At 32.9% G+C, this 24932-nt stretch overlaps 3 protein-coding genes and 1 pseudogene across 7 annotated transcripts; 2 read left to right on the top strand and 2 right to left on the bottom strand.

The window, feature by feature from the left end:
• Positions 1-1527: 1527 nt before the first annotated feature.
• On the bottom strand, positions 1528-6384 carry LOC108456458 (protein TRIGALACTOSYLDIACYLGLYCEROL 1, chloroplastic-like; annotated as a pseudogene).
• Positions 6385-6692: 308 nt separating this feature from the next.
• Positions 6693-15642, top strand: LOC108454993 (phosphoglucan, water dikinase, chloroplastic-like). Of its 2 annotated transcripts, XR_008270978.1 has the most exons (20): positions 6693-7094; positions 7412-8000; positions 8290-8376; positions 8459-8590; positions 8675-8800; positions 8877-9055; positions 9322-9406; positions 9902-10051; positions 10170-10222; positions 10988-11196; positions 11511-11629; positions 11918-11988; positions 12099-12216; positions 12589-12675; positions 12782-12868; positions 13077-13153; positions 13287-13425; positions 13515-13626; positions 14120-15264; positions 15334-15642. XR_008270978.1 is itself a non-coding variant. In XM_053019326.1 (19 exons), exons 1-19 carry the CDS (start codon positions 6910-6912, stop codon positions 15022-15024), a joined length of 3510 nt encoding a protein of 1169 aa, XP_052875286.1. In that variant the 5' UTR covers positions 6693-6909; the 3' UTR covers positions 15025-15642. The 2 variants fall into 2 exon arrangements, 1 of the variants encoding a protein (XP_052875286.1); XM_053019326.1 differs by having other exon boundaries at positions 14120-15642.
• A 745-nt stretch (positions 15643-16387) lies between these two features.
• LOC108456286 (rho GDP-dissociation inhibitor 1-like) lies at positions 16388-18467 on the top strand. 3 transcript variants are annotated; one of them, XM_017754882.2, is made up of 5 exons: positions 16388-16961; positions 17068-17134; positions 17204-17422; positions 17560-17684; positions 18218-18467. In XM_017754882.2, the coding sequence occupies exons 1-5, from the start codon at positions 16704-16706 to the stop codon at positions 18299-18301; spliced, it is 753 nt and encodes a 250-aa protein (XP_017610371.1). In that variant the 5' UTR covers positions 16388-16703; the 3' UTR covers positions 18302-18467. The 3 variants fall into 3 exon arrangements, with proteins under 3 accessions (XP_017610371.1, XP_052874987.1, XP_052874986.1); XM_053019027.1 differs by having other exon boundaries at positions 16395-16961; positions 17068-17422; positions 17563-17684; XM_053019026.1 differs by having other exon boundaries at positions 16396-16961; positions 17068-17422.
• A 1515-nt stretch (positions 18468-19982) lies between these two features.
• Positions 19983-24925, bottom strand: LOC108453989 (MACPF domain-containing protein At1g14780-like). Of its 2 annotated transcripts, none has more exons than XM_017752263.2 (7): positions 24357-24925; positions 23002-23240; positions 22059-22260; positions 21900-21977; positions 21622-21805; positions 21167-21333; positions 19983-20758 (listed from the first exon to the last, which is right to left on the bottom strand). In XM_017752263.2, exons 1-7 carry the CDS (start codon positions 24603-24605, stop codon positions 20066-20068), a joined length of 1812 nt encoding a protein of 603 aa, XP_017607752.1. In that variant the 5' UTR covers positions 24606-24925; the 3' UTR covers positions 19983-20065. The 2 variants fall into 2 exon arrangements, with proteins under 2 accessions (XP_017607752.1, XP_052874985.1); XM_053019025.1 differs by lacking the exon at positions 24357-24925 and adding an exon at positions 23385-23840.
• Between the last annotated feature and the right edge of the window lie 7 nt (positions 24926-24932).

Below are 24932 nucleotides of genomic sequence, written 5' to 3'. Positions count from 1 at the left end.
TTAATTTAGAGGAGAAAATTTACTCTACCTTTCAAATTAAGTTACATGGCTGACCATCCCTATTTTAACTTAGGAATTTGGAATTTATATTTTAACTATTTAGATTAAATATATATATGATTATAAAACGTGAAGAATAATATCAACATGCGTAGTAAATTCAATACTAATACAGTATTGAAACTAATAAAATACTTAAATTGTTTTTAAAGTTTTACTCTTCGGTAAAGTCAAGTTACATGGCTTACCACCATATTTTATGGATCTAAATCACTTGGGCATTATGATTTTTATTTATTTATATATAAACTAAAAATGATTTTCTATTAAAAATAAGTGATTTTTTTTACAATTTTTTAATCTGTTGCTTTATCTTAACTCCTTCAATGCTATAAAGTTGTTTTTTTTTTTTAAAAAAATTAATAAACAAAATAAAGGCATGATCGATTGATGACACTTGAAAGTTCATTATTGGACCAATTTTCTGCTTTATCATTTGTGTATTATTTTCATGGAGTGTATTATTTGAGTTAAATCAGTGAAACATGTATAGAAAATAAAATTAAACTCGATTACAATAATTATGAATTTGCAAATGTATAGAAAATGTATATTCCACTAACTAAATTACTCTAATTACTCTCAAATCAAAATTGGATCGAATTTGGTTCTCAAGCATGTTTTTTTTAACTTTATATTTGATATAAAATAAGCTTTATTCGGTTCTTAAACTTTATTTAGGGTTAGTTTAATATTATTGTTAAAGTTGAAAAGCATTTTCAACAATTTAATTTGAAAAGAATATTTTATTAAAAACATTATGAAAAAAATGTGTTTTAAAATGTCAAAACTCAATAGTGATAGAATCTAACTGTTCTCGAATTTTAATTGAATGTTTTCAACAATACTTTTTCTTTTTATTTTTGATTTTATTGTGAAGTTTAATTATTTTAGAGGTTTGTAGTTGTTATTTTAGCATTATTTCTAGAATTTGAATTTGTAAAGTAAACTTATTTAAATATTAAGCCGTCCTCTCAAATTTAAAAGTTAAGAGGATTTAAATAAATATTATGCTTAAAATATAAGTTTAGACAAAAAATTGAATTTGTTTAAAATGTGAGTTATACTCAAATTTAAATATTCATAATCTAATCCTAACTCAATTTATTTTTTAAGTTTATAATAAATAATATAATATTATTTTTACATATTATATAATTTATAATATATAATAATAAAAGGCTATTATTTGACATATGTATACTTTTTTTATTCCATAAGTAATTTTAAAAATTTCTCTCTTTTTTTTAACATTTTAAAAATATTTTATTATATCTTTATAGGATACTTGCCACTATAACGTAATATATTAAAAATATTAAATTATCTATATGTAAAATTTTAATAAATAAAAATACATAAAATTATATAATATTAAATTAAAAATAATATAAATATATTCATAACAAATTAAAATAACATGAGTAGACTTAAAATGAATTTAAATTACCTATTTACAATATGAATAGATTTAAACAAAATTTTATACTCATATTTTAAGTCGAGCAAAGCAAATATAATATGTCAATATTATCTTTAAGCCCGACTCAAATTCTACCCGACCCATGAATACCTATAAATACATATACCAAGAATCCAATACTTATATTAATCATAAACTAGCCAAAAAAAAGAACAAAAAAGCTTCACAAAAATATCTCCGCTTATGATTTGAGTTTTATCCGAATTGAACCCAGTAACAAGCTCTTATTTCTTTATGGTCGAAGCACAAACTAGCCAAAACTTGAACAACTTTATACACAATTCTTCAAAGAATCTCCGGCCCCTTGGAAGAAGCAATACGAGAGTGCGAAATCCGCCATGAAAATACCAACTAGTGAGAGCGGAAGTAGTCGACTCACCAACTCCTTTGGCTCCTCCAATTGTGGTGGCTCCAAGCACAGCTCACAATCGATATAATCATACCGAAAACCTGAGATTTAATCATTGCACTAATTATATCCCATGATTGTAAAACCCTTTGTGCTGAATCTAAGATGATATTAATGCTGATCCCGTAAACACTATCGGCCAGAAGGGCACTTGATGCCATCCCGATCGTGAAACACATCAGAGTCAAAAATGGTAAAGCTAAAGAGGAAGCGATAACTCGAGGTGTGACTAAATAATCAATGGGGTTCGATCCAAGAACTCTTAGAGTGTCGGTCTGCTCTGAAACCTGCATCGTTCCTAATTCTGCAGCAAATGCACTTCCAATTCGTCCAGCAATCACAATCGATGTAACCACAGGACTTAACTCCCTCGAGAATGCTAAGGCTAATACCCCGCCAATTGATCGGTTCAAACCCAATCGAGTAAATTCTCTAACGAACTGAATGGTGAAGGCCATGCCGACAAATGCCGAGGTTAGAAGACAAACCCCGACTGATTTCGGTCCAACTCTCTCCAGTTGTTCGAGAGTATTCCCCCAGTGGACTTTACCCTTTAAAATCCGAATAATAACCTGCCCCGCGAGGACAAGAACGGACAATCCTCTCCATAAGAAACTTGGAGGAGACCATTTGCTAAAGATTGTCTCTGGTTCCGAAGTGGGCGCATTGTTCGTATTGCACTCTTCTTCTAGCAAAGGGGCACATGCATAGCCATCATCCGTGTTTGAAATCACAAACAATCTGGTTTTGCGGATTGGTGCTGGAAATTGAAGATTCTGACCTCTTCCGGTGAAGCTAATTTGACCCGAATTCCGAACTCCGGGTTTAATCGCCTGATGGAATTTGCAAGAGCCTCTTCTACAATAGGGTTAAAGATATTAAATCTCACAGATAAAGCATCAGCTGTAATTTCATTTTGAGTCGATCACAGACCTGCTCGAAAAGTAATACATCAGATGATGTTGAGAAGCCGTTCGCATATTTGGCTTGTCGTCCCTGAACTTCAACTATAAGAAAACTCGAGTAAGACCTTAAAGGTTTGAATATACACTAATCAAATTTCAATCGGACAAAAGAAATACACAAAAATGTACCTTTTTTACCACTCCTGAAAAATAATTTCACCCTAAAGTAGCAAAAACAAAGATGTATTTGTCTTTACAGGAATAAAAACATAAACATTATAAACTGAAAAATGAACAAGGAAAGATACAGAATAGAACTTACGTGAAAATGATAGGCATTTTTCATATTTAAGTTAAAACTTAAAATGTACTCATCTTTGTATATTGAGAAAAGAAGTAAAAAGACGTCTCTAGTACCTCTCAATTTCGATATTGAGTAAATTGGTCCCTCAAAAAACTTAAAACAATTTAGTCCCTATCAATTTCAACAATGAGCAATTAATTTTTCTTCAAAGTTAACGCATTCTATCAATTTAGTATTTGATTAACAAATTTAGCTCACAACATTTATGTACTTTGTGAACATTTATAATATATAAACATCAAGAGCTATATTTTTTATTATAACAATCAAAATTATGTACAATTGATGGAAAACATTAACACCACGATTAATCCTCTTTAGTTGTTCACTTTCAAATTTGATAGGAAATAAACTGCTTCAGTTTTTTGTGAACATTTTCCTCAATATTTTCTTAAAAATCTGAATTAAGAGCACCAAGTTTGAGATTGAGGTAAAAAAAACCCTAAAAAATCCGAAATTAATGGATCCAAAAGCAACAAGGAATTAACTCAAGAACTGTTCACAATTACACTACCCAATTACCCCAAATAGCTAATTTTACCTCAACAACAACAACATTTTTTGCTAAAAACATCTCTAAGTGACAAGTTCCTAAAGAAATTGGCAGACTGAACCCTAAAAATCAAGAGGTAACAATGAATATTCGTAAGAAAGAATAGATATAAAAAAATACCTATGATTGAAGAGAGAAAGGTGACGATCGCCGTGGAGATTGGCGGTTGTTACAATGAGCAGCTTTTTCAGTGTATATAGCTTATTTTTTTCATTCTTCAAACAGAGTGGAAATTCAAGTGTCGAGAATATGAACGATTCAAGTTTTAGGGTTTTTCTTAAATTAGGAAAAAATGCCGAAATTAAAAAAAATTTACGTCCGAATTTCCCAAGGCAGAATGGCGTTTTTCAAAAAAACGTGTTCTTTTTAATACATTAGTTTTTTTTTTGTCAGTTGAACTGTTAATAATATTGTTCGGTTTTTCTTATACTCAGTATTTGTATTTTTATTTAATATTATTTTATTTCTAATTTTTAATTAATAAATATATTTAAAATTTTTAATTCATATTTTTAATTAATAATTATTTTATTTATAATGCTAAATAAGTAATTATACAAAAAATATATTTTATATATATCATTATGTTAAAATATATATAAATAAAAAATTATTAATTAAAAGGTTACTAACATAACGATATATATAAAATATATTTTATTATATAATTATTATTTCATTTATATAAATAAAAATTATTAATTAAAAACTTTAAAATAGTATATCTATTAATTAAAAATAAAAATAAAACAACATTAAATAAAAATACAAATATGAGTAGAAAAAATCGAACTTGAATCTTAAAAATAAAACCACTCACTTTTAACAATCTAACCAAAAATCAATACATTCAAAAATAACATTTTGTAAAAAGTGTTTTTAAAATTACTTTTTAATATGCATTTTTGTTTCTTTCTTTAAAATCAGACTATTACCTTAATTTTTATTTTTTATTTTGACATTTTTACCTAACTTTCCTTTTTTCTCATTCAAAAATTATCATTTCATCGTGCTTTGCACATTTTAGTTAGCATCTCAAAATTGTTCATCCCAATAAAAACATGACATTAAATTTAATTCATAACATTTACATTTTTTTGTTAGTTTAAACTTTATTTTTCGAGTTAAATTTCGTCATTAATTTTTAAAAATAATTAAATTTATCTATTAACTTTTTAACAAATAGTCAAGTGATTTTTTAATACTAACTAAAATTTTTAAACTCGATAAATTACATAATAATTCACAAGTACTCTATGTTATTTTTTTAATTTATGAAAATTTTATTTTGATTAATTATATTTTATAATTTTTGAATTATTTATTTATGTGACATATAAAATAAATAATGTATATATAAACTGTCATCCGAGCAGTCACATAAATAATGCAAAAGATTAACATTTTTAATTATTATTTCATTAAAAACGATTTAACTATTTTTAAGAAATTAAAACAAAATTTAATTAAAAAATAAAACCTGATAAAAATATAAACATAAAATATTAAATCTATGATTATGAGCTGTGAAACTCCTAGGAATACATCATTGTGTAAATTATATATTAGAAAAAATGAGTACAATAATCATTTTGCAGTAAGTTAAAATATTGTTTTATAAAAAAATCGTAATTAAATAATATGTTATTGTAGTTTAAAAAATTCGGATGGTTTCATTTGACATTTTTTTTTCGGTAGACCGAACTGGTTACATATAAACTAACATGCACCAGCATATAAATCAGAAATATCCTGCGCAAGAATATTCAAGATCGAATTAGGCGGTTGAACAAACACCCGCATTTGTTCAACAGTGCCTGCAAGTTTAGCCATATGATCGGCAGCACGGTTAGCAGTAAGACAAACATGACGCAGCCTAACCGACCAGTTCCGACGAAGGAGTTGAGATAAAAACCGCAGCTCCACGAGGTTACCATTCGCAACACAACCTGCAGTAATGGACTCGATGTGGACCCTGTTATCGCTTGCCAGCTCGACACAATGATAGCTGTGCTCCTAAGCGAGTCGGAGACCTTCGGACAAAGCCCTCGCCTCCGTCTGAAAAATCGAGAATGCCCCTAATGTCGTTGCAAAACCAAAATACCGGTCCCTAGTGGAACCTTGAACACGCACCTCCAACACAAGAACGTTGACAGCTTCATCTGTATTAATTTTAAGCCAACCCTTCTCCGGCGGATGCCACTGAACGATAGAACCAACACCAGCAACAACAGTGCTCCGGTTCTAGTAAACACCAGCGAGGACAATTCGCAACAATTTCAGTAAACATCATTCCAGAAGTTAACAACTCGATCATTGCCAACAATCCAATAAACACCACCGAGGACATCAAGCCACACAGTAGTTAGACATCGCAAAGATACGAGCACCTGCTGCTCGCAATAGTGTTAGGCAAAACACCATGGATTCCATACTTACCCCGAAGAAGCTGGACCCAAAATTTATCAGTGGCTGCAACAATCAGAAAATCAAGTTTGAGGAGAAAGACCTTGCTTTGACAAGCGAAGTCACAAATCCCCAGACCGCCATACACAATCGGCTTACAGCAGGTCTGTCAACTAACCAAAGCAGGCTTCCGCACCAACGCATTAGAACCTCATATAAAAGCACATGCTAGTTTTTCAATCTCCTTAGACACTAAAATGGGCAATGGAGTGTACTCATAAAGTACGTAGGGAGAGCTAACAACGTAGAGATTATTAGTAAATTTACCCTAAACCGGTCCATTCAACAAGTTCATCTCTGCTCTTTTTTTTCATTGCTATTTTTTTATTACACTAATTATAAAATTAATCATTTATAATTACAATATATATTTCCTTTTTAATATCTCAATTCAAAAGTGATATTTATAGATATAAGAAAAAAAATCAATGAAATAAATGTAAGAAAAAAAAAAAAGATAGTCATTGGGATGTGTTCAGCACTCCACGTGGCGCGTAACCATCAGTTTCAAAGCTTGAACACTCCCACAAAAATGGCGCAAACCCGATCATATGATCATTCACTGAAACTCTCACAAAAAAGGAAAAAGAAACACTCCATTAATTCTCTCAACTTTGAAAACACAAACAAAGAAACTCAAATTCAAAGACGATCAACGAAAGCAAAGCAATGGGTTCTATTTATCTACGCTCACTCCATTGCCAGTTCTTATTTCGGAAGCAACTCACATTCCGCCCAAACACGACCATTTTCTATCCCAGGATTTCATTTTCTTTTCCTTTCTCTCCGGGAATCAACCGCCGCTTTAATCCCTATAAGCCTCTCGTTTTTGCAGTTTCCGCTGCTCTCACTATGTACCTTTTTTTTAAGACTTTCATTGTCATGGCTTCTTATATAATAAAGTATTCATTTGCTTCAACGTTTTGAAAAAAATATGTATGAAAAATGGATTTAAATGGAATGACCATTTCTGTTTTGTAGTATTTTCTATGATAAATCACATGTTTTGTAGTTTGTACCATCCCAAAATGGAATGTATTGTTATGATCTAAAAGAAAATGCTATTGTTTGGTTTTTTTTTGTGATTGATTTGATGAAATGCTATTGCAATGTTGTTAAGATTGCAGATGGCTAAAGTGGGGTTTTTTTTTTTTTTTGCTTTTGGGAACAGAGAAGAAGAAAAAATGAGGGTGAAATTGTCTGCACCTGGAAAAGTATGCCTTAATATTTGCTTAGATCTCCAAGTTAAATATGGTGAACATGTAGTTATTTTAGGGTCTGCAAAGGAATTGGGATCCTGGAAAAAACAGGTGCCTATGAGCTGGTCCGAGCGTGGCTGGGTATGCGATTTCGAGTTTGATGGTGGTCAGTCTGCTGAGTTTAAATTTGTGATTGTTGGGAACGATAAGACTTTGGTATGGGAAACTGGGAATAACCGTATCCTGAAACTGCCTGAAGGAGGGAGTTATGTGATAGTATGCCACTGGAACTCGACAGGCGAGCCAGCGAAACTATTGCCTTTAGGTTTGGAAGAATATCGAGACAGAGTGGAGGATGTTGGTCATAAGCCCACTGCCGATGCATCAGAGCTTGGAACAAGTCCTTTTGTCGGACAATGGCAGGGGAGGGCTGCCTCCTTCATGCAGTCGAATGAGCATCACGATAGAGAAGTTGAGAGGAAATGGGATACAACCGGTCTTAAAGGGTTGGCTCTAAAGCTAGTTGAAGAAGATAAAAATGCAAGGAATTGGTGGAGAAAGGTAAATATGGTTAATTTATGTTAATTGCAGAATTCATATATGGAAATTGTGATACGTGTGTAGCATTAATTCATTTGATTGATTACCTGAGTATGATGTTCCATGTCATCTATGTTCACATGCTTGCTCTTACAGTAAATGCTTATTTTATAAAAGGTTTGTCCATTCATTATTTTAGATCATTGCTCAGCATGTAAGCGTCTATTGTTGTGGGTGATGATTGTGATTGTTTTATATTTCTTTGACCATTGACATATTTCACTGTCTATGTTCCTTTTGCTAATGAAAGCTCGAAGTAGTTCGTGAGCTAATACATGAAAGTTTGGAAATTGGGGAACTGTTAGAGGCTCTAATATGCTCTGCTGTCTATTTAAAGGTATTATTGTATATCATTTGTTACATTTTGGTTTCGTCTTTTATTCTTCCATGTACTGCTCTTTAATCTTCATCTTATGCAGTGGGTAAACACTGGCCAAATTCCTTGTTTTGAAGATGGCGGTCATCACCGGCCAAAAAAACATGCTGAGATTTCCAGGGATATATTTTGTGAATTAGAAAAAATCACTTGTAGTAAAGACACTTCACCTCAGGTGCTCTATCACTGCAGTTCTTGTATTGATAGTTTTCATATCTTGTCCATTTTGTAATGTCAGTTACATCAATTATATTTCCAGGAACTGCTTGTTATTCGCAAGATCCATCCTTGTTTGCCTTCTTTTAAAGCAGAATTTACAGCACCTGTCCCACTGACTCGGATTAGAGACATCGCTCATCGGAATGATATTTCTCATGATCTGAAGGTCAGATTCTAGAAATACTTGGCCATTTTTCTTTTTTTTTCCCCTTCATATTAAATTTCAATTTTACACGTTCCAGCAAGAAATTAAGCATACAATACAGAACAAGCTTCATCGAAATGCTGGCCCTGAAGACTTAGTTTCGACAGAAGCAATGCTTGCAAGAATCACCAAGAATCCTGGAGAATATAGTGAAGCATTTATAGAACAATTCAAGATATTCCATCAGGAACTCAAAGATTTTTTCAACGCAGGAAGGTTCATTTCGAATAATTTGAACTTCTTACCACTTATGTTCTAAATTTCTTATCCTTCCTGTCTAGTTTTAACTCCTCTCAGCAATTTACCATGTAAAGTTGCTTACCAAGAAGAGTGGATTTCTACTCTAAACCTTTTGCATATATGCATGATTACTTCGAGTTTTCCACTTCATGTGGTGATCCACTTCTTTATTTATTGCTATGTCTTACTTCTCAAGACTCCTTATTGTACATCTATGCATCTAAGGTTTTATATTATGGCAGCCTCACTGAACAACTTGAGTCACTTAGAGAATCCTTGGATGAGCGAGGAGTTTCAGCTCTTGCAGCATTTCTAGAATGCAAAAAGGTAGGTTGTTGTTTTTCTGCTCGCAGTTTTGATTTAGTGCATTTTTGTTGGAGTAGAATTAATGGCTTTGATCCATGTAGCCAGTGGTGGAGCCTGAAATTTTTGGGGGCGGAATTAAATTGTATATTTTTACGATAGTAAAAATAAAATTTCATCATTTTAATAGCTATATCTTTATCATTTTTAAAGGGTTAAATCAAATTTTTATCATTTTAGGGAGCCAAAGTGCAAATTTACCATTACTAATTTAAAATTTTATAAATTATAAAGGGCCTAAATTAAAATTTTACCATTTTAGGGCCTATATCTCCACTACTCTCCGCCACTGCATGTAGCCAATCCCATGTAGTGTAAAACTAAAAAGGCTTATTGTTGTACTACAAATGAAACTTTTTAAGCTAGTAGAAAATGCTTTGCTGTTGTCGCAAATCTTTTCTAAGTGATTAACTTTTGTTGCATTTGCCTAATTTCTTTATTGCATATTTATATTTTCAGAGTCTGGATGCTGCAGCAGAGTCAAATAGTGTTTTGGATTTAATCAAGACAATGCTTTCCTTGAGCGCTTTGAGACAAGTAATTGTAAAGGGTCTCGAAAGTGGTCTTAAAAATGATGCTTCTGATGCAGCCATAGCAATGCGTCAAAAGGTGAGTCCAATTGTTCTAATGTTTAAGTATAAGCTTCATAGAAACAGAAATTTGACTCGAAATTTTCTCCTCTTGCTCTCATCTTATTTTGCTGGTCACTGTTGTTTGCAATTGTTAGTGGCGGCTTTGTGAGATTGGTCTCGAAGACTTTACCTTTTTCCTCTTAAGCAGGTATATATCTAAACCTTTTTTTCGGTTGCTTTGATAATTATGCTTAGACTCGTAAAGTTTTCAGCTATTATTATACCTCTGCCAATTATGAAGATTAATTTATTAGCAGTTTATGACTCTACGCCAAAAATCCTAATCAGCTTATGGGTTCGTTTTACTCACCAAATTCTTGTTAATTTTAGTTAATGCCCTTGATGTCTGATATCACTTATCTATATTCTTTTGTTTGTAGAATTTGTAGCTAACATCCACGTAATGCTTAAAATCGGGAAGTTCTATAGAATATTATGATATCAAGATTTGATATTAATAGGATGTAATGATGTCATATTTTTGGTAATCTGAAAGGGCAACAAAGTGAGCTAGAAGAAAGGAACTATATCATGCTTTGCTATGGCTGCTTTAGCCAATTAAAGTGAGCTTCTAATCTTGGAACGGAAAGTTGTATATGTTGCTCATTTGTGCATGGTATTCATACAATACAATATGCAATATCATGCATGCAAATATATGCTTGACCCTGCCAACAGTTGCTTTACGAAAGGTGTTTATGATCCTCCATATCATACCTATTCAGCCACAACAGAATTGCTTTATTGCATTTGTAACGATTTTTTTTTCTTTTTTCAAATAATATAGTTTCCTACATATACTGAATTATTGTACTTTCTGGTGTCCCATCGCTCCATTTAGATGTGTTTTAGTGTTACCGTCCTTTTCTCTCCATTTCTCTTATTCATGCTGCACTGACTTGCATTGACTTAGGCTGCACAATACACATGAAGCTATGGGAGGAACCAATTGGCTTGCAGATAATCTGGATACAAAGAAAGCTAGTTCTTGGAATAATCCACTTAGGTCCCTAATTCTTGGTGTTCATCAGCTTGGTTTATCCGGTTGGAAACCAGGAGAATGTGCTGCTATTGGAAGTGAGCTCACTGCATGGCAAGAGAAAGGTCTCCTTGACAAAGAAGGTACCTTTCTCCAATGTTAGTCTTGACTCGTCTTTTTGCTAAATTACCCGTGTCCAATGCCGACACATATCTGGATTTGTGTACGGGGATATGACCTTCCAATAACCCTCCAATTGCCTGGAAAAACTTGGAAAAATTCAAACATACCCATGTTGGATATATACTCATGTCTGACACTCACATTCAGGTCCGACTAACATAGCCTTTCTCATCTTTTAATCTCTTTGTTCTTGAAATGTTTTGCATGGTTACTCAATTAGCCCTAGGTACATTGGTTTATGTTATTTTCTTGTCCCATGTTGTTTGCTATGAAGGAAGCGAAGATGGAAAAAGAATTTGGGCATTAAGACTCAAAGCTACACTCAACAGGACAAGGAGGCTAACCGAGGAATATTCCGACGCACTTCTGCAAATATTTCCTAAAAAAGTGCAGGTAAAGAATTTGATATTCTTGTGAAAAAGAAAAGCTCCGTACTGCAGGATGAAAATTTTTTATACCCGAGATTGATGTCACCCTAAGAAAATGTTTCTTATGGAAGGAAGTGTTTAAATCATCTTAGTGCTAAAGTTAAGGAGCTGTTTAGACTGTAACCTTTGAAGGTAATGTGAGATAAAATCCGGAAAGATAGTGCAGCTTCATACTATAAGTAATCTATTAAAAAATTTATAAATGGAGTAACTGGAATCCTCAATTGAAATTATTATTTTTTTACTCTTGAAGATGCTTGGTAAAGCTCTTGGAATTCCGGAAAACAGCGTAAGGACATATGCTGAAGCTGAGATTCGAGCTGGGTACGGTAACATTTAACTTTCTGATAAATTTCAAAAGAATGTTATGCTCCTTAAGTTTGTGACTTTATTTACTTTTTTTCTATGTTACTAACTGGAAATATCATTCGTAGGGTAATTTTTCAGGTTTCAAAACTATGTACTTTTCTTCTGAAAGCTGTGAGAACAGCACTAGGTTCTCAAGGTTGGGATGTCCTTGTTCCAGGATCCGTGTCTGGGACATTGGTTCAGGTACGTCAATAACTTGAGTGACTGCAGATAATTACAAGGATAGCAATGTTTACAGCTTTGTTTCTCTCATTCCTTTCTTATCAATGAGCCTATACATTAGGAAATAAAACCTGCATATGTTTTTATTGTTGAAAATATGGTTGATAGATGAGACACCGTGTATATCGTTGTCCTAGCTACTCTCTGAAAAACTTTAACCGGATTCTAAAAACTTATATCTAATTTTTGGAATAGAGAAAATAGAGAAACAACAGAACAGTGTTGTTTAGTCAAAAAACTTATCTCTCTTTGTTTTCATGTGCTACCTTACCTTCCGACATGTGAAATTCTGTCCCTTTATTTATACATGATGTCGAATTAGTTTTGCTTCAGGTTGAAACAATTGTCCCTGGATCACTGCCATCATCTTCGGAAGGACCAGTTATTCTCATGGTCAATAAAGCTGAAGGAGATGAGGAGGTTTCATATTGTTCTTAATACATTATTTGTCCCGATCCTTGTATGTTGCTTGTCATTTATGTACGAGCAAAGTTGTCACACGGCCTCTTTTGATACATTTCGACAGGTGACAACAGCTGGATCCAATATTACCGGAGTCATACTTTTGCAGGAATTGCCTCACTTGTCTCATCTTGGTGTTAGGGCCCGACAAGCAAGTTTTTTCTCTCTTATGACATCGAATTTTTTCTTATTATACTTGTGATAGAAACAATGTTATTTTGACTCTTCGTTTTGCTTGAAGTACTTGTATCTAATACCTGTGATATCTTTTTTGGGCGCATACCCGTATTAGATACTCACATCTGAATTTGAGTAACATGAGTATGTGATAGACGAATGAACGAGAGGATTTTATGCAGGAAAAGGTTATCTTTGTTACATGTGAAGATGAAGAACAAGTTTCCGATATACAAAAGCACGCAGGAAAATACATGAGGTTATTTCTGAAATACTCCAGTCTATAATCAACTTTCAACCTCATCAATCAGCTTTGAAAACTCTTTTTACCGTTGAATCCTAGACTTGAATGCTTTGTTTTGGTTCCTCCTTGTTTTTGTAAAATTTTGAAGACTAGAAGCATCATCAAGTGGCGTGGACCTAAGTCCATCTTCAAATGATCGTGGTGCTGTTTCTTTTAAGAAGAATCTTTCAAGTAATGGTTCATCTGCAGCCAAGGGGGTGGCTGTTAAAGTCCCGGCCTTTAATAAGGCATGTTTCGCTCTTTGCCATTTTAAACTGCATTAAACTAGCAATCTCAGTTTTTTCTTTTAAAATAGTGACTTTTCTTTTTCATACAGGGAAATTCTTCCTTAAGACTTATACCACTTGCCGAAGCAGATGTACTAACTTCAGGAGCTAAGGCAGCTGCTTGCAGTCGTTTAGCGTCCTTGGCAGCAGCTTCCAATACGGGTAAGTGCCCCTTAGGCCTCAACCATCTCCCCATCCACCCCCAATCCTCCAATGCCAAAAATGCGGTCAGTCATATGATATTGTATGTAAATAATGTTGAAAAAATACCATAATAGAGGCCAATGAAGCTATGTTTTCTCCGAATCTTCATTTTTCTTGAAATATCTATGTTTTGACATGCATTTCTGATATGTACTTGGACATAGGAATAGGGATATGACCCTCCAAGGATCCTTCAAATACATGGAAAAGCTTTAAAAGATTTGAACATACCTATATTTGATGCATATCCTTATTGGACGCTTACACTCAACTCCAAGTATCATAGTAATGAAGTACTATACAAAAGTATTTTATTTGTTTAAGAGTTCCTACGCTAATTGTTTTACAAATTCCTTTTGTATTTGTTGTATTGGACTTTGATTAATCTTCTATCTTATAAATTGTACATTCATAAATTGTCATTGATCTTTTTTTTTTTTCTTTATGGCAGTAAACAGTGACAATGGTGTGTCAGCTTCGTTTCGTGTTCCTTCTGGAGTAGTTATACCGTTTGGTTCGATGGACTTGGCTTTAGAGGAAAACAAATCGACAAAAAAATTCATGACTCTTCTACAAAAGATAGAAACAGAAGGAGTCGAGAACGATGCACTTGACAAACTATGCAAACAACTTCAGCTACTGGTCTCTTCCCTCCGTCTCTCGGATGACATATTCGATAGCATCATGAGCATATTTCCAAACGAAGCACGCTTGATTGTTCGTTCAAGTGCAAATGTGGAGGATTTGGTGGGGATGTCAGCTGCTGGACTTTACGAATCGATCCCAAATGTCAGTCTATCAAATCCAACAGTTTTTTCTGATGCTGTTAGTCAAGTATGGGCCTCACTCTTTACACGAAGGGCAGTGCTGAGCCGCCGAGCTGCTGGTATATCGCAGAAAGATGCTACTATGGCAGTGTTGGTCCAAGAAATGCTTTCACCGGATCTTTCATTCATACTCCACACACTCAGCCCAACTGAGCAGGATCATAACATTGTTGAGGCTGAGATTGCTCCAGGGTTAGGCGAAACTCTTGCTTCAGGAACTCGTGGCACACCCTGGCGTGTATTGTCTGGGAAGTTTGACAGGACTGTCCGGACACTAGCATTTGCAAATTTCAGTGAGGAGATGGCAGTATCAGGTGCAGACCCTGCTGATGGTGAAGTTCACCGTTTGACAGTAGACTACAGCAAAAAACCGTTAACAGTTGATCCTAAATTCCGTCAGCAGTTTAGTCAGCATCTCGGTGCCATTGGGCTTTTCCTGGAGCAGAAGTTTGGCTGCCCCCAAGATGTTGAAGGATGTTGTCTCGGGGAAGATATTTACGTGGTTCAGACACGCCCCCAACCCCACTAATGGCCAGTAGCTTATCAGGTATCTAATTAGACCGTCATCCACATTGAAAATAAGCACTTCCAATCTTTGGCAATGCAAGCACTGTCTTCGTTTTCAAGCGTTCCACGCTTTACATACCCAGAATGTAAGCGGTTTTAAGCTACCTATGTTCGCATATACAGTATAGATTGCGTAATCACAAGTTATAGATTACAAAACTTGTACATGGAAGCTAAAAGACGAGGTTTTATCAATCGCGAGGTACTGCTAATATGTTAAGTAGTTTATGTTTATTATTTAAAGACAGTCGAATAAGGGTTGTCCCTGCAGGTTCGGTCTATCGTTTTTGCCAGTCAGTTTATGTAAATCCGAGGATGGCTGTTGAATCAAGGAAATCTCGATCTTGTGGATGACTTTTTCAACTTTGAGAATGAAAGGTAACCCCATAATTCTTTTGCTATTGCAGTTCGCAGATAAGCATCAATGTCCCTACTTTTTGCTTATTGTTTAAGTTGGAATAACAGCTTTGGATTTGTATTCTGTTTTGAATAAATTTTGGAATTGTGCTTAAAATAATTAATTGAAGACTTTTAAGATGTTGAATCCCTAATTAATTTTGAAATATTATTTATTATTTTACATATGTTGTTTGGATTTCGGATGTAAGTATGTGTTTAATATGATTATATATTTTTTAAAGTTTTTTCCTCTTATGTAAAGGAAGGATCATACATCCATATTATATGAGATACAAATATAGGGAGTATTAAAAAAATTCAAATAATATATTACTAGATTAAAAGCATATGAGAAAATAATTATGTAACAAATTTATTAAAAATTTATATAAAAATTAAATATAATTTTAATTTAAATGATAAGCTTGTTTTCAAGCTTCAAAACCCAACTAAATAATAAATAATTTTAATTCCATATTTTATGGTTTGAATTTCAATAATTTAAAAAAGAAAAAAGGATTTTATTGAGTTGTACCACCGAATTCAAGTTGAAGAGATGAAATCATGAAATAAATAAAATATTGATGGGATTGGGATGTTGTAATGGATTAATTTCTTGAATATTATTAGATGATAAATATTATTTTTCAAATAGAGGGTGGAGTTTTTAAGCAAGTAGGAATAAATGGATGTTTGAGTGGGTCATCGAGAAAAGCTGGTCCAACCCTAACCACAGTGCTATTGCCACCACAAGCCAATGGTTCCAAAGCCTAACCACTGCTTCCATTTCAAGCCCATAATTATTATTCTGATATCTTTTTTCAATAACCATTGATTTCCTTTTATACAATTTTTATTACTTTCTATAATTTTTTATAAAATTAAATAAAAATAATACAAGCAAACTCGAATATGGATAGAGACTTAAAATTAACTTTCAACTTTTAATTACCATCCTTTTTTTGTTCCAACTGCCTTTCATGTCAGGTCTTGTGTCATGAATTAATGTCTTCTTTTCTTTCTTGCTAATCTCAAACAAGGAATGTTGATGGATATAAAAACAAAATAATCATTAATAAGAATCCATAAATTCTTCCTTTAAATCATCTAAAATTTGGTGCAATTTCAACCCCACAAAACCAACTTTGAATGTGAAGCTTCCTTCTTTAATCCCTACCCTATATATATAAATGGTTTCCTTGGGCAAAGGTTCGTAGGGAAAAAAGAAAGAAAGAAAGAAAAATGTCAGCTGCTGTAGGAATTTTCTCAGCATCCAAACAAGATGGTTTGAAGAAAAATGGAAGAAACAATAATGAAGAGGCGAGAGAAGAGAAGAAGAAGAACAACAAGAAGTTTGTTGATGATAATGAAGCAAAGAACAATAATGTTGATGATGAGAATGAGGTTGATGAAGAAGATGATAATCCCAAGCTGAAACCTGAGAAGGAGTTGGATCTTGGCCCTCCTCTTTCACTCAAAGAGCAGCTTGAAAAGGACAAGGTACATCTCTCTCTCTCTCTCTCTCTCTCTCTCTCTCTGTATATATATGCATGTATTTGCATGAAGCCAAGTAAAGCACTGTGTTTTGTATTTATTGATTCTCAAGGATGATGAAAGTCTGAGGAGATGGAAAGAACAGCTTCTTGGGAGCGTTGATATGTCTGCTCTTGGAGGTACTGTTTTTCCTATCTGTTATTCAAGGAGCAAACACATGTTGAATTATATTTTTGTGATGAAAGCAGAGATGGAGGCGGCAGAAGTGAAGATAGAAAGGCTGTCAATCGTATGTCGGGGCCGACCAGATATTGTTTTGCCCATTCCATTTGTTTCAAACCCTAAAAGCAGCTTGTTTATACTAAAGGAAGGAAGTCGTTATCGTCTCAAATTCTCCTTCACTGTCTCCCACAACGTTGTCTCTGGTCTTAACTACACTAACACTGTCTGGAAAACCGGTGTTAAAGGTGAGTATCATATACTTTCATGTTGGGATACGTATAGATACAAGCCATATTTATATTTAAAGATATCTCGTCAGAACCCAACTTAAATCTCCAACACAACAATTCTAACATGATCCATTAATGAAACAACATGGCAGTAGAGAAAACAAAAGTGATGTTGGGAACATTTAGCCCTCGAAAAGATCCATACACTTATGAATTGGAAGAAGAAACCACCCCTTCTGGCTTGTTTGCTAGAGGCTCCTACTCTGCAACTACGAAGGTAACTAAACTATTATTTATTATAGCCATATTTGTCAATTTATTTTTATTTTTTAACTAAATTTCGTACTTCATATTTTAAAAAGAGTCAAATTTAAAACTATATATTAAAATATTAAAATTTTAAACATAGCACCTGCATTCACTTATACTTCGTGCTATTTTTTTTTGAATATTTTATAATTTTAAAATCATTTATTAATGTCACGTATAAATAAATAATGTCATTTCAATATAAAGTATATATGGGTTGCCACACTAACATCGTTAAAAAGTTAATATTTTAGTCCATATTTCTATTAAAAAGATAATTTAACTCTTTTGAAATGTTGATAATCAAATTTAACTAAGAAAAAATAAGGATCAAATTGATAAAAATAGAAACGTCAAAGACTAAATTTATCATTATGCTTTAATTTATTATATATTAATACAAATCTATTTTCAGTTCTATTATTATTTTTTATAAAGGAAGTTGCTGTATATTTATCTCAAAGATAGAGAACTACATTAAAATAAATTTTTTTTATGCAGTTTGTAGATGATGATGGCAAAGCTTATTTGGCTATGAATTACCACTTTGAAATCAAGAAGAACTGGCCATCAAACAACTCTTGAATTTTTTTCCCTTCTTTTTTTTTAATTTTGGGTTTTTAATTTTTTCTTTTATGTGTTTTTTCTCTTCTTACAAAATTTATTGTATCTACAATTTTTTGCGTTACAGTCTGGATTTTTTTTATTTTTTTGGTTTTGTGTGTCTATAAATAGAGGTTTTCATATATAATTTTTTCTTTTAATTAAGCTTGTAAAATTATACATAAAAAAATCATATGTTAATATGATAATCAAAATATTCATCAACTTAAGTGTGATTTAAATTCAAATCATGTTAATGACATTGTTATTTGTCCTCATCCTATAATCCACCAAAAACAATTATTTATAAAAATTAGTAACATGTTTGTGGGGCTGAAAATGACACAGAAATAATGAAACGCCATGTGCCATGATTTAAGTTTAACACTTTCTCTCTATTTATATAAATGCCTTTCACTGCAAGATTCCAAAGTACAAAAAAAAAAAAAAAAATCAAACAAAAATATGTCAAATTATATATCATGGTCCAAACATTTCTTTTAAAATATCTTAAGATATTTATAACATTTTATTAACCCCATTTTAAAAAATTCAGATAATTTCTTCTCAATTATATTATTTTTATTTAAATTTATTTAATTAATATATTATTATAACATTTTTAAAAATAATAATAATTTTATGCGCTAATTGATATTTATGGGTTGGATTAGGTGAAAATCATTTATTTTATTAATAATATACATAGCGGCTCAAGTCTACTTATACTAATAAATGATTAATTGAACTCCTTTAAATTGGGTCATATTATTTTTTATTTGAAATATATATTATTTTTATTTAAGATGTAACTATTTTATATAAAAATATTTTTTTACTCAGTTATATATAAACAATTTGATATATTTTTATAATTTATATTATAGTATAGTATATTAAATTTTTATGACATAAATTACATAATACATAAAAGAAAAGAAAGACAACATATTGTAAATTTAAAATAAGCCAAGTTGAGCCATACTCAAACTTTGAACGTTGAAATTAGAATTTAATTTACATTTTAAATAGATCTAAATTTTTAAAGTTTATTTTCGAACGAGCTTTCAAACTTGAGAAATAACTCAATCCTTAATCACAACTATATTACTATTATTATTATAGTTTGTATGGTTCCAAAGCTTGAATTATTGACTGAAATCTGAATAAAATAAAGTTAAAAATATTTTTTATATCTAATCTGAACTGAAAATATATTTTATTATTCAAAGATATTAAAAAATAACTTTTATTGTATTTTATTTCACAACCAACCTTAAAATTGTCATATATCTCCTTTTTTTTGAATTTTATTTTTAGTATTTTACTAAATTTCTTAAAATTTACATATATTTTTATAATTAAATATTATTTAAATCAAAGAGAATATTTACGTTGTTCATGAAAATCACAGGCGCTTAACTCGGTATTAATGAGAATTTAGCCCACGAAAAATTGAAGGAAAAATCAACTTTTCTTCACTTTAATTGCTGCTTAATTTAAGTATAGAAAATATAGTGATTAAACAATTAAAAATATGTAACGACCCAAAAAAAAAACAATAAAATTACGTATTTAGCCTAACCTTTCATTAAATTAATATGTAATTTGTGTCGGTATATTTTGACATATTATTATAATAATGTGGATTAAAAGAAAAAAATTCAATTCAACTTTTTTTTCCTTTTATAGTAAACATATAGAATTCTCACTTTATATGTACAAAAGAAGCTTAAATCCAGAAATTCATGGATAATCCAACAATGCAAACTTCACATGCAAACTAATCTTACCACCTTCATTCACTAGCTTGGCTGCTGTTACCAGCCAATGTCCCGGAGCATCGTGTGGACCACGGATGACCTCCGATACATCTACATATTTTAGCAACTTTTTTGCACGAATTGGTGCTGGTGGACCTTCCGGAAACACGCCTGAATTAAGTGTGGTTGGAGCTGGTTTTTGTTGTCCGGTGACTGCCCGTTGAGTGAATGAGAAAGTCGTGCTGAGATTTGTGAGGAAACCAGCCTTACGAGAAGTTTCAGGTGGAGCAGCCCACTCAGTCTTCCGGATTGTGCAGTTCGGTATATGCGTGTAAAGCAGACGGAGATGCAAAACTGTCTTTGGCCACTTCCCTTTACTAATGAGCTGTGCACCAGTTACGATAAAAACACCATTTGAGACTTCTTGTAACCAGTTAGGGTCATGTTCAACAACAGACGTGCACACATTTGAGTATCTCTTCCACCGAACCGGCTCTAAAAATTGGTCGCTTGATTTATAGTCATCTGATCCTCGCCATCGGCATGGCTGGCCTGATGTGACCGTCATTATATTCGGAAGACTTGAGAGATGCTGCACGTGTATTGCCAGCCTGTTGCATTTCTTTCCTTCTAAGTACAGTCGGAGGCCAACAGCCGGTTTTAGATCACTTGAAACCTGAAATTTACAGAACATGTAATAACCGAATATGACTGAATTACGGTTGCTAATTACAAAATCCATCTAAAAGAAGTAAATATAACATAAATCTTAATAGCAAGTCTTAGGGCTCAAGCAATTTATCCTTGTATTTTACACATTTAACTCATTTTAATGCCTATACATACATTTCTAAATATACAGAAAAAAACATGGACTGTAAAGGTAACTACAGAAAAATATGTTCAAAACCAACAAATTTCACCATAAGTCCCTGACTAAAGTATGCTCATTTTAAAGAAAAATGAACAGTAGGAGAAACATAGCGTAAAACGTAATGCAGGTGACAAGATAATATGAAGACATGAAAAAGTAGAACTGATAAGTTGACTACGATAAAACAAAACTTCATGTGCAGTTGAGTACCTGCGTGGAGCTGACTTGTATCTTAGGACCCAAGAAAGCAAATTGCAGGGAAGGGCAAGAAGCTTTTTTCCTATGATGCCTAAGAGGCAGCTCACAAAACATAGGGGCCCATTGTAGCGGAACTTGAAACTCCAAGAAAAACCGCAAATCCTCCGGAGCAGGCTTGTCTACACACAGATTCAGCAAGTTTAAAGAACTTTACTATCACAAAAAACTATAATGTTTTTCTTGACTTGGCATTGACATGGCAGATTCTGTTTCAGACAACAGGTTATGTGGCATTTCTTTCATGTGGCTTTATATAGCGAATGATTTGAAGAGGATATGCCTCAACAATCAAATAGACTCTTCAGATCTTGGAGCACTTTCTCTCTGACCAAACCAAACTTCAAAATCACAAAATATAAACCATGCAGAAGAAAGTAGTCAAACAAGTTCAGCAGTATAATACTTACAACGAAGATACAAGTTGATTGCATGACTGAGATACCCGCTTCCTGGAATCCCAGTCAGAAGAGAAGTAATGGGCACGAACTTGAACAAAATTCCCTCGGGTTTCGCAGGTACAGTCTGGAGCCAGTTGGAGTGACCATGCAAGAACACATTTCCGCCTCTTTTCGAACAAATGATAGTGAGTCCCTATTCGAGATGAAAATAGAGGAAACAAAATAAATTCATGGATTCAAACGATTAATTAAAAAAAAAAATCACACCACACGATCTCTAGACTCACGTCTTTGCTTGATGTTTCTGCAATGCTGGCCAACTGTAAGGTATTGGACTGCAAAATGCGGTTAAAGACCTCGGGCACCTACATAAACAGATGGAATTTATAAACCATATTGCTGTTCACCAAATCAAGAGACTTTAAATCTCGATGAGAAGCTAATACTTTTTGTTTGCCGTCTCCCATTTTTCTTTGTAGTAATGAAGGGCTTTTCCCATCTGAAAACATAACATCTCCGAGATCCTCCAAATACCCTCTGAGTTCCGAAGGTGGAATTGTAGAGGAATAGTTCTGTCTGACACAAATTAAATCTTGACCTCCAATAGCCATGCCGACTATTATATGTGTCCCATATGTCCGAATGAACCTGCCTAATACAATTTATTAGATATGTAGCGCATGAAACCAATAATGATGATAAAGGCCGAGTGACCAAAACGATGCATGTTTTCCCCAGCATCCATGAATTTGCAAATTTAGATACATCACAGATAAAACACTAAGCAGAAACTTTGTTGATAGGAAATTCTACAATGCGCATATGTGTGCATACAGGGACTTCCCAACCGGTCAACCCCTTCTTTTATTGGAAAGTGATGCTCTAACCAAAATGGCAGTAATATACACCTTCAGCATTCCTGTTTTAGTTTAAATTTCATATTTGTTATCTTAAGAACACTCCTCAAGCTCAAAAAAGGGAATGAATAGATAAAGAACACTAATTATAATAGTTCACATAGGACAGCTAGGGGTGGTTGCACGTTGTATGAACTATCAACGAATGGTTCATTCATTAGGTTTTTGATTATTGCAGCTACTTCATCATCTTATAATTTCATTAGTTATACTAAAATATATATTTTTTTCCAGCATACAGTCACAAGATCAACATAACCAGTTGAAAACCACGTTTAATTCTGCAAAACAAGCAATATATTTCCCTACTAATAGACAAGGGTGCATATAACATACAGTTGACACTTGACAATATTCTTATTTCTTAATATTTCTTTTCAAGCAAACAGCCTCCACATAATCCATATGATCTCTGATTGATATAATGATTCTTACACCAAAAAATTGCAGAAACAATATATGAAAAAGGTACCTAGACAACGCTGCTGGATCCCAGTGTGGTGGAACAGACTTCTTAACTCTGTCGTGTAGTACAAGTGGAGATGCTGTAAGGTGTAAATGATATAACGAAATAAAGTAACCATCGAAAGCAAGATTTTTGGTGTCTTCAGCATCATGAAGCCAATCTCCTCTCAAACCAAAAATGGAGTTGAGGTAGCCTGAAGGAACTTTTCCTTGAATCGAAGACTTTTGATTAAGTAACTCGGACATCTGCAAGAGAAGTAAGATTTTGGCAGCAGATATAAGGTACAATATCAATACAGCATCAAATAAATTTATTGAAACTGATATAAGGCTCTTAATCAGTACAAAATTGAACAGACTGCATAGTCCATGATAATTTTCATATTAAACCTTGCCCCTCTGTTCTTTTGCTCCCTTCAAGATACTTTGACATTAGGATTTTTAAGTAGAAATATCATTTTCCCAACTCTACTGACATCCAATTTGTAGCTCATGGCTTACTTAAATTATGAATCATCACATAAAAAGAACAAAAAGAAGGCAACAAATTGTTTATCGTCATCATTGACATCATACTAGAGAATAACTAGGGATGAACCCTTGACTGAGCTTCAAACTTTCAAATAGTTACATATCAAAACATGCTTGCATACTTCACATGTAAAGGAGTAAAAGAACTTTTAAAGACAAATCCGACTCATGCAAATAAAACCCAAATTTCCCTTCCAACTTAAACAAATATCATTAAATACAAAACCAATTATGTAAGTAATCTACCTTTACTTGTTTTTTCAGCTCTAAACTCTGAAATTGCATAAGAGATGCCCATAGTCAAAAGAGTTGAATAAACAAGTTTATCCAGATGTGACATAAAGGTGACATTTCATCCCACAATTTTCAAGGCTCATTCACCAAAAAGTAATGCCTATGAATCAGAACGCATGAGCTAAGTATAATAATATATAGTATTTTTTTCTTCAGATTGCTAAAAATATATATTATATAGTTTAAATGCAATGGAAAAAGAATCTCCCCAGATAGCACCTTTGCTTACCACACTAGCATTCATTAGCATTCCCCTTAGTCAAAATTTTCACACTTTTTTCAATCCCACAAGTTTAATCAACCTTTAGGCATTTCAGAACTACAGAATTAGCTCATCTTTTTGGACATCAAAGTAAACCATGAAAAAACACAATATTAACAAATTCATGGATCTATCAGGAAACTGATACAAATCAAACTATGAGATTTTTTTTTTTCTGAATTTATACTTTGAACACATAATAAAGTTAAAACCCAATATAGTTCATCAAATAAATTTAAAAAAAAAAAAAGAGGAGGAAAAAAAAAGGAACAGACCTGGTTGAATTCAAGAACATCAGATTTGAATCGAATACGATCGCCTTTATCGAGACGAATATCTTGAGAAACGTCTTGAACGGTAAAAGCACCTGGGAATACAATGTCTCTTTTATTGGTTTCATCAAGCACAACCAATCTTGTACCTTTAGCATATTTCAACCTGAAATCACCACTTATATCAAACCCTTTTCCCAAAGCTTCCACAGCTCGTACCTCTATTGGTTTCTCAGTTTCCTCCATACCCATACCCGTACCCTTTTTTCTTTTTTGGCTCTCCTCTAAATCTTTAGCTCAGAGCCTCAAATCAGCACCAGCTATAGAAATGGAGCTTTGGGTTCATTTATTTTGTTAGAAAAGAATAGTACAAGATAAGACGGTCTGCTTTTATGATTGTAGGCTAGTTTAGACTTGATTATCTGTATATATGTATATATATGTAAAAGAAAAGACAATTTATATTAGCTGGGCTGGTTGGGTTGATGAAGAAAGAAGAAGACACGTTTTCTAGAGCTCAAAAGCGGGTTTTCATTTTACCTTTTTCCATGAGGTACTGAATTTTAATGGAATTGAAAT

The sequence above is a fragment of the Gossypium arboreum genome, chromosome 9 (genome assembly GCF_025698485.1).
Source record: "Gossypium arboreum isolate Shixiya-1 chromosome 9, ASM2569848v2, whole genome shotgun sequence".
NCBI classification, from domain to species: domain Eukaryota; kingdom Viridiplantae; phylum Streptophyta; class Magnoliopsida; order Malvales; family Malvaceae; genus Gossypium; species Gossypium arboreum.
The sequence above is the reverse complement of the archived record's forward strand: the minus strand, read 5'-3'. Positions and strand labels throughout refer to the sequence as shown.

Bases quoted from the DNA above. Each gene is read 5' to 3' on its own strand.
- LOC108454993 (XM_053019326.1), top strand. From the start codon at position 6,910: ATGGGTTCTATTTATCTACGCTCACTCCATTGCCAGTTCTTATTTCGG. The intron at 8,801-8,876 runs GTCAGATTCTAG...TACACGTTCCAG, and splicing joins ATATTTCTCATGATCTGAAG to CAAGAAATTAAGCATACAAT. The intron at 10,052-10,169 runs GTGAGTCCAATT...TGCAATTGTTAG, and splicing joins CCATAGCAATGCGTCAAAAG to TGGCGGCTTTGTGAGATTGG.
- LOC108456286 (XM_053019026.1), top strand. From the start codon at position 16,704: ATGTCAGCTGCTGTAGGAATTTTCTCAGCATCCAAACAAGATGGTTTG. The intron at 17,423-17,559 runs GTGAGTATCATA...ACAACATGGCAG, and splicing joins CTGGAAAACCGGTGTTAAAG to TAGAGAAAACAAAAGTGATG. The intron at 17,685-18,217 runs GTAACTAAACTA...TTTTTTATGCAG, and splicing joins CCTACTCTGCAACTACGAAG to TTTGTAGATGATGATGGCAA.
- LOC108453989 (XM_017752263.2), bottom strand. From the start codon at position 24,605: ATGGGTATGGAGGAAACTGAGAAACCAATAGAGGTACGAGCTGTGGAA. The intron at 22,261-23,001 runs GTACCTTTTTCA...TGTATTAGGCAG, and splicing joins GATCCAGCAGCGTTGTCTAG to GTTCATTCGGACATATGGGA. The intron at 21,334-21,621 runs GTAAGTATTATA...ATCTGTGTGTAG, and splicing joins AATCAACTTGTATCTTCGTT to ACAAGCCTGCTCCGGAGGAT.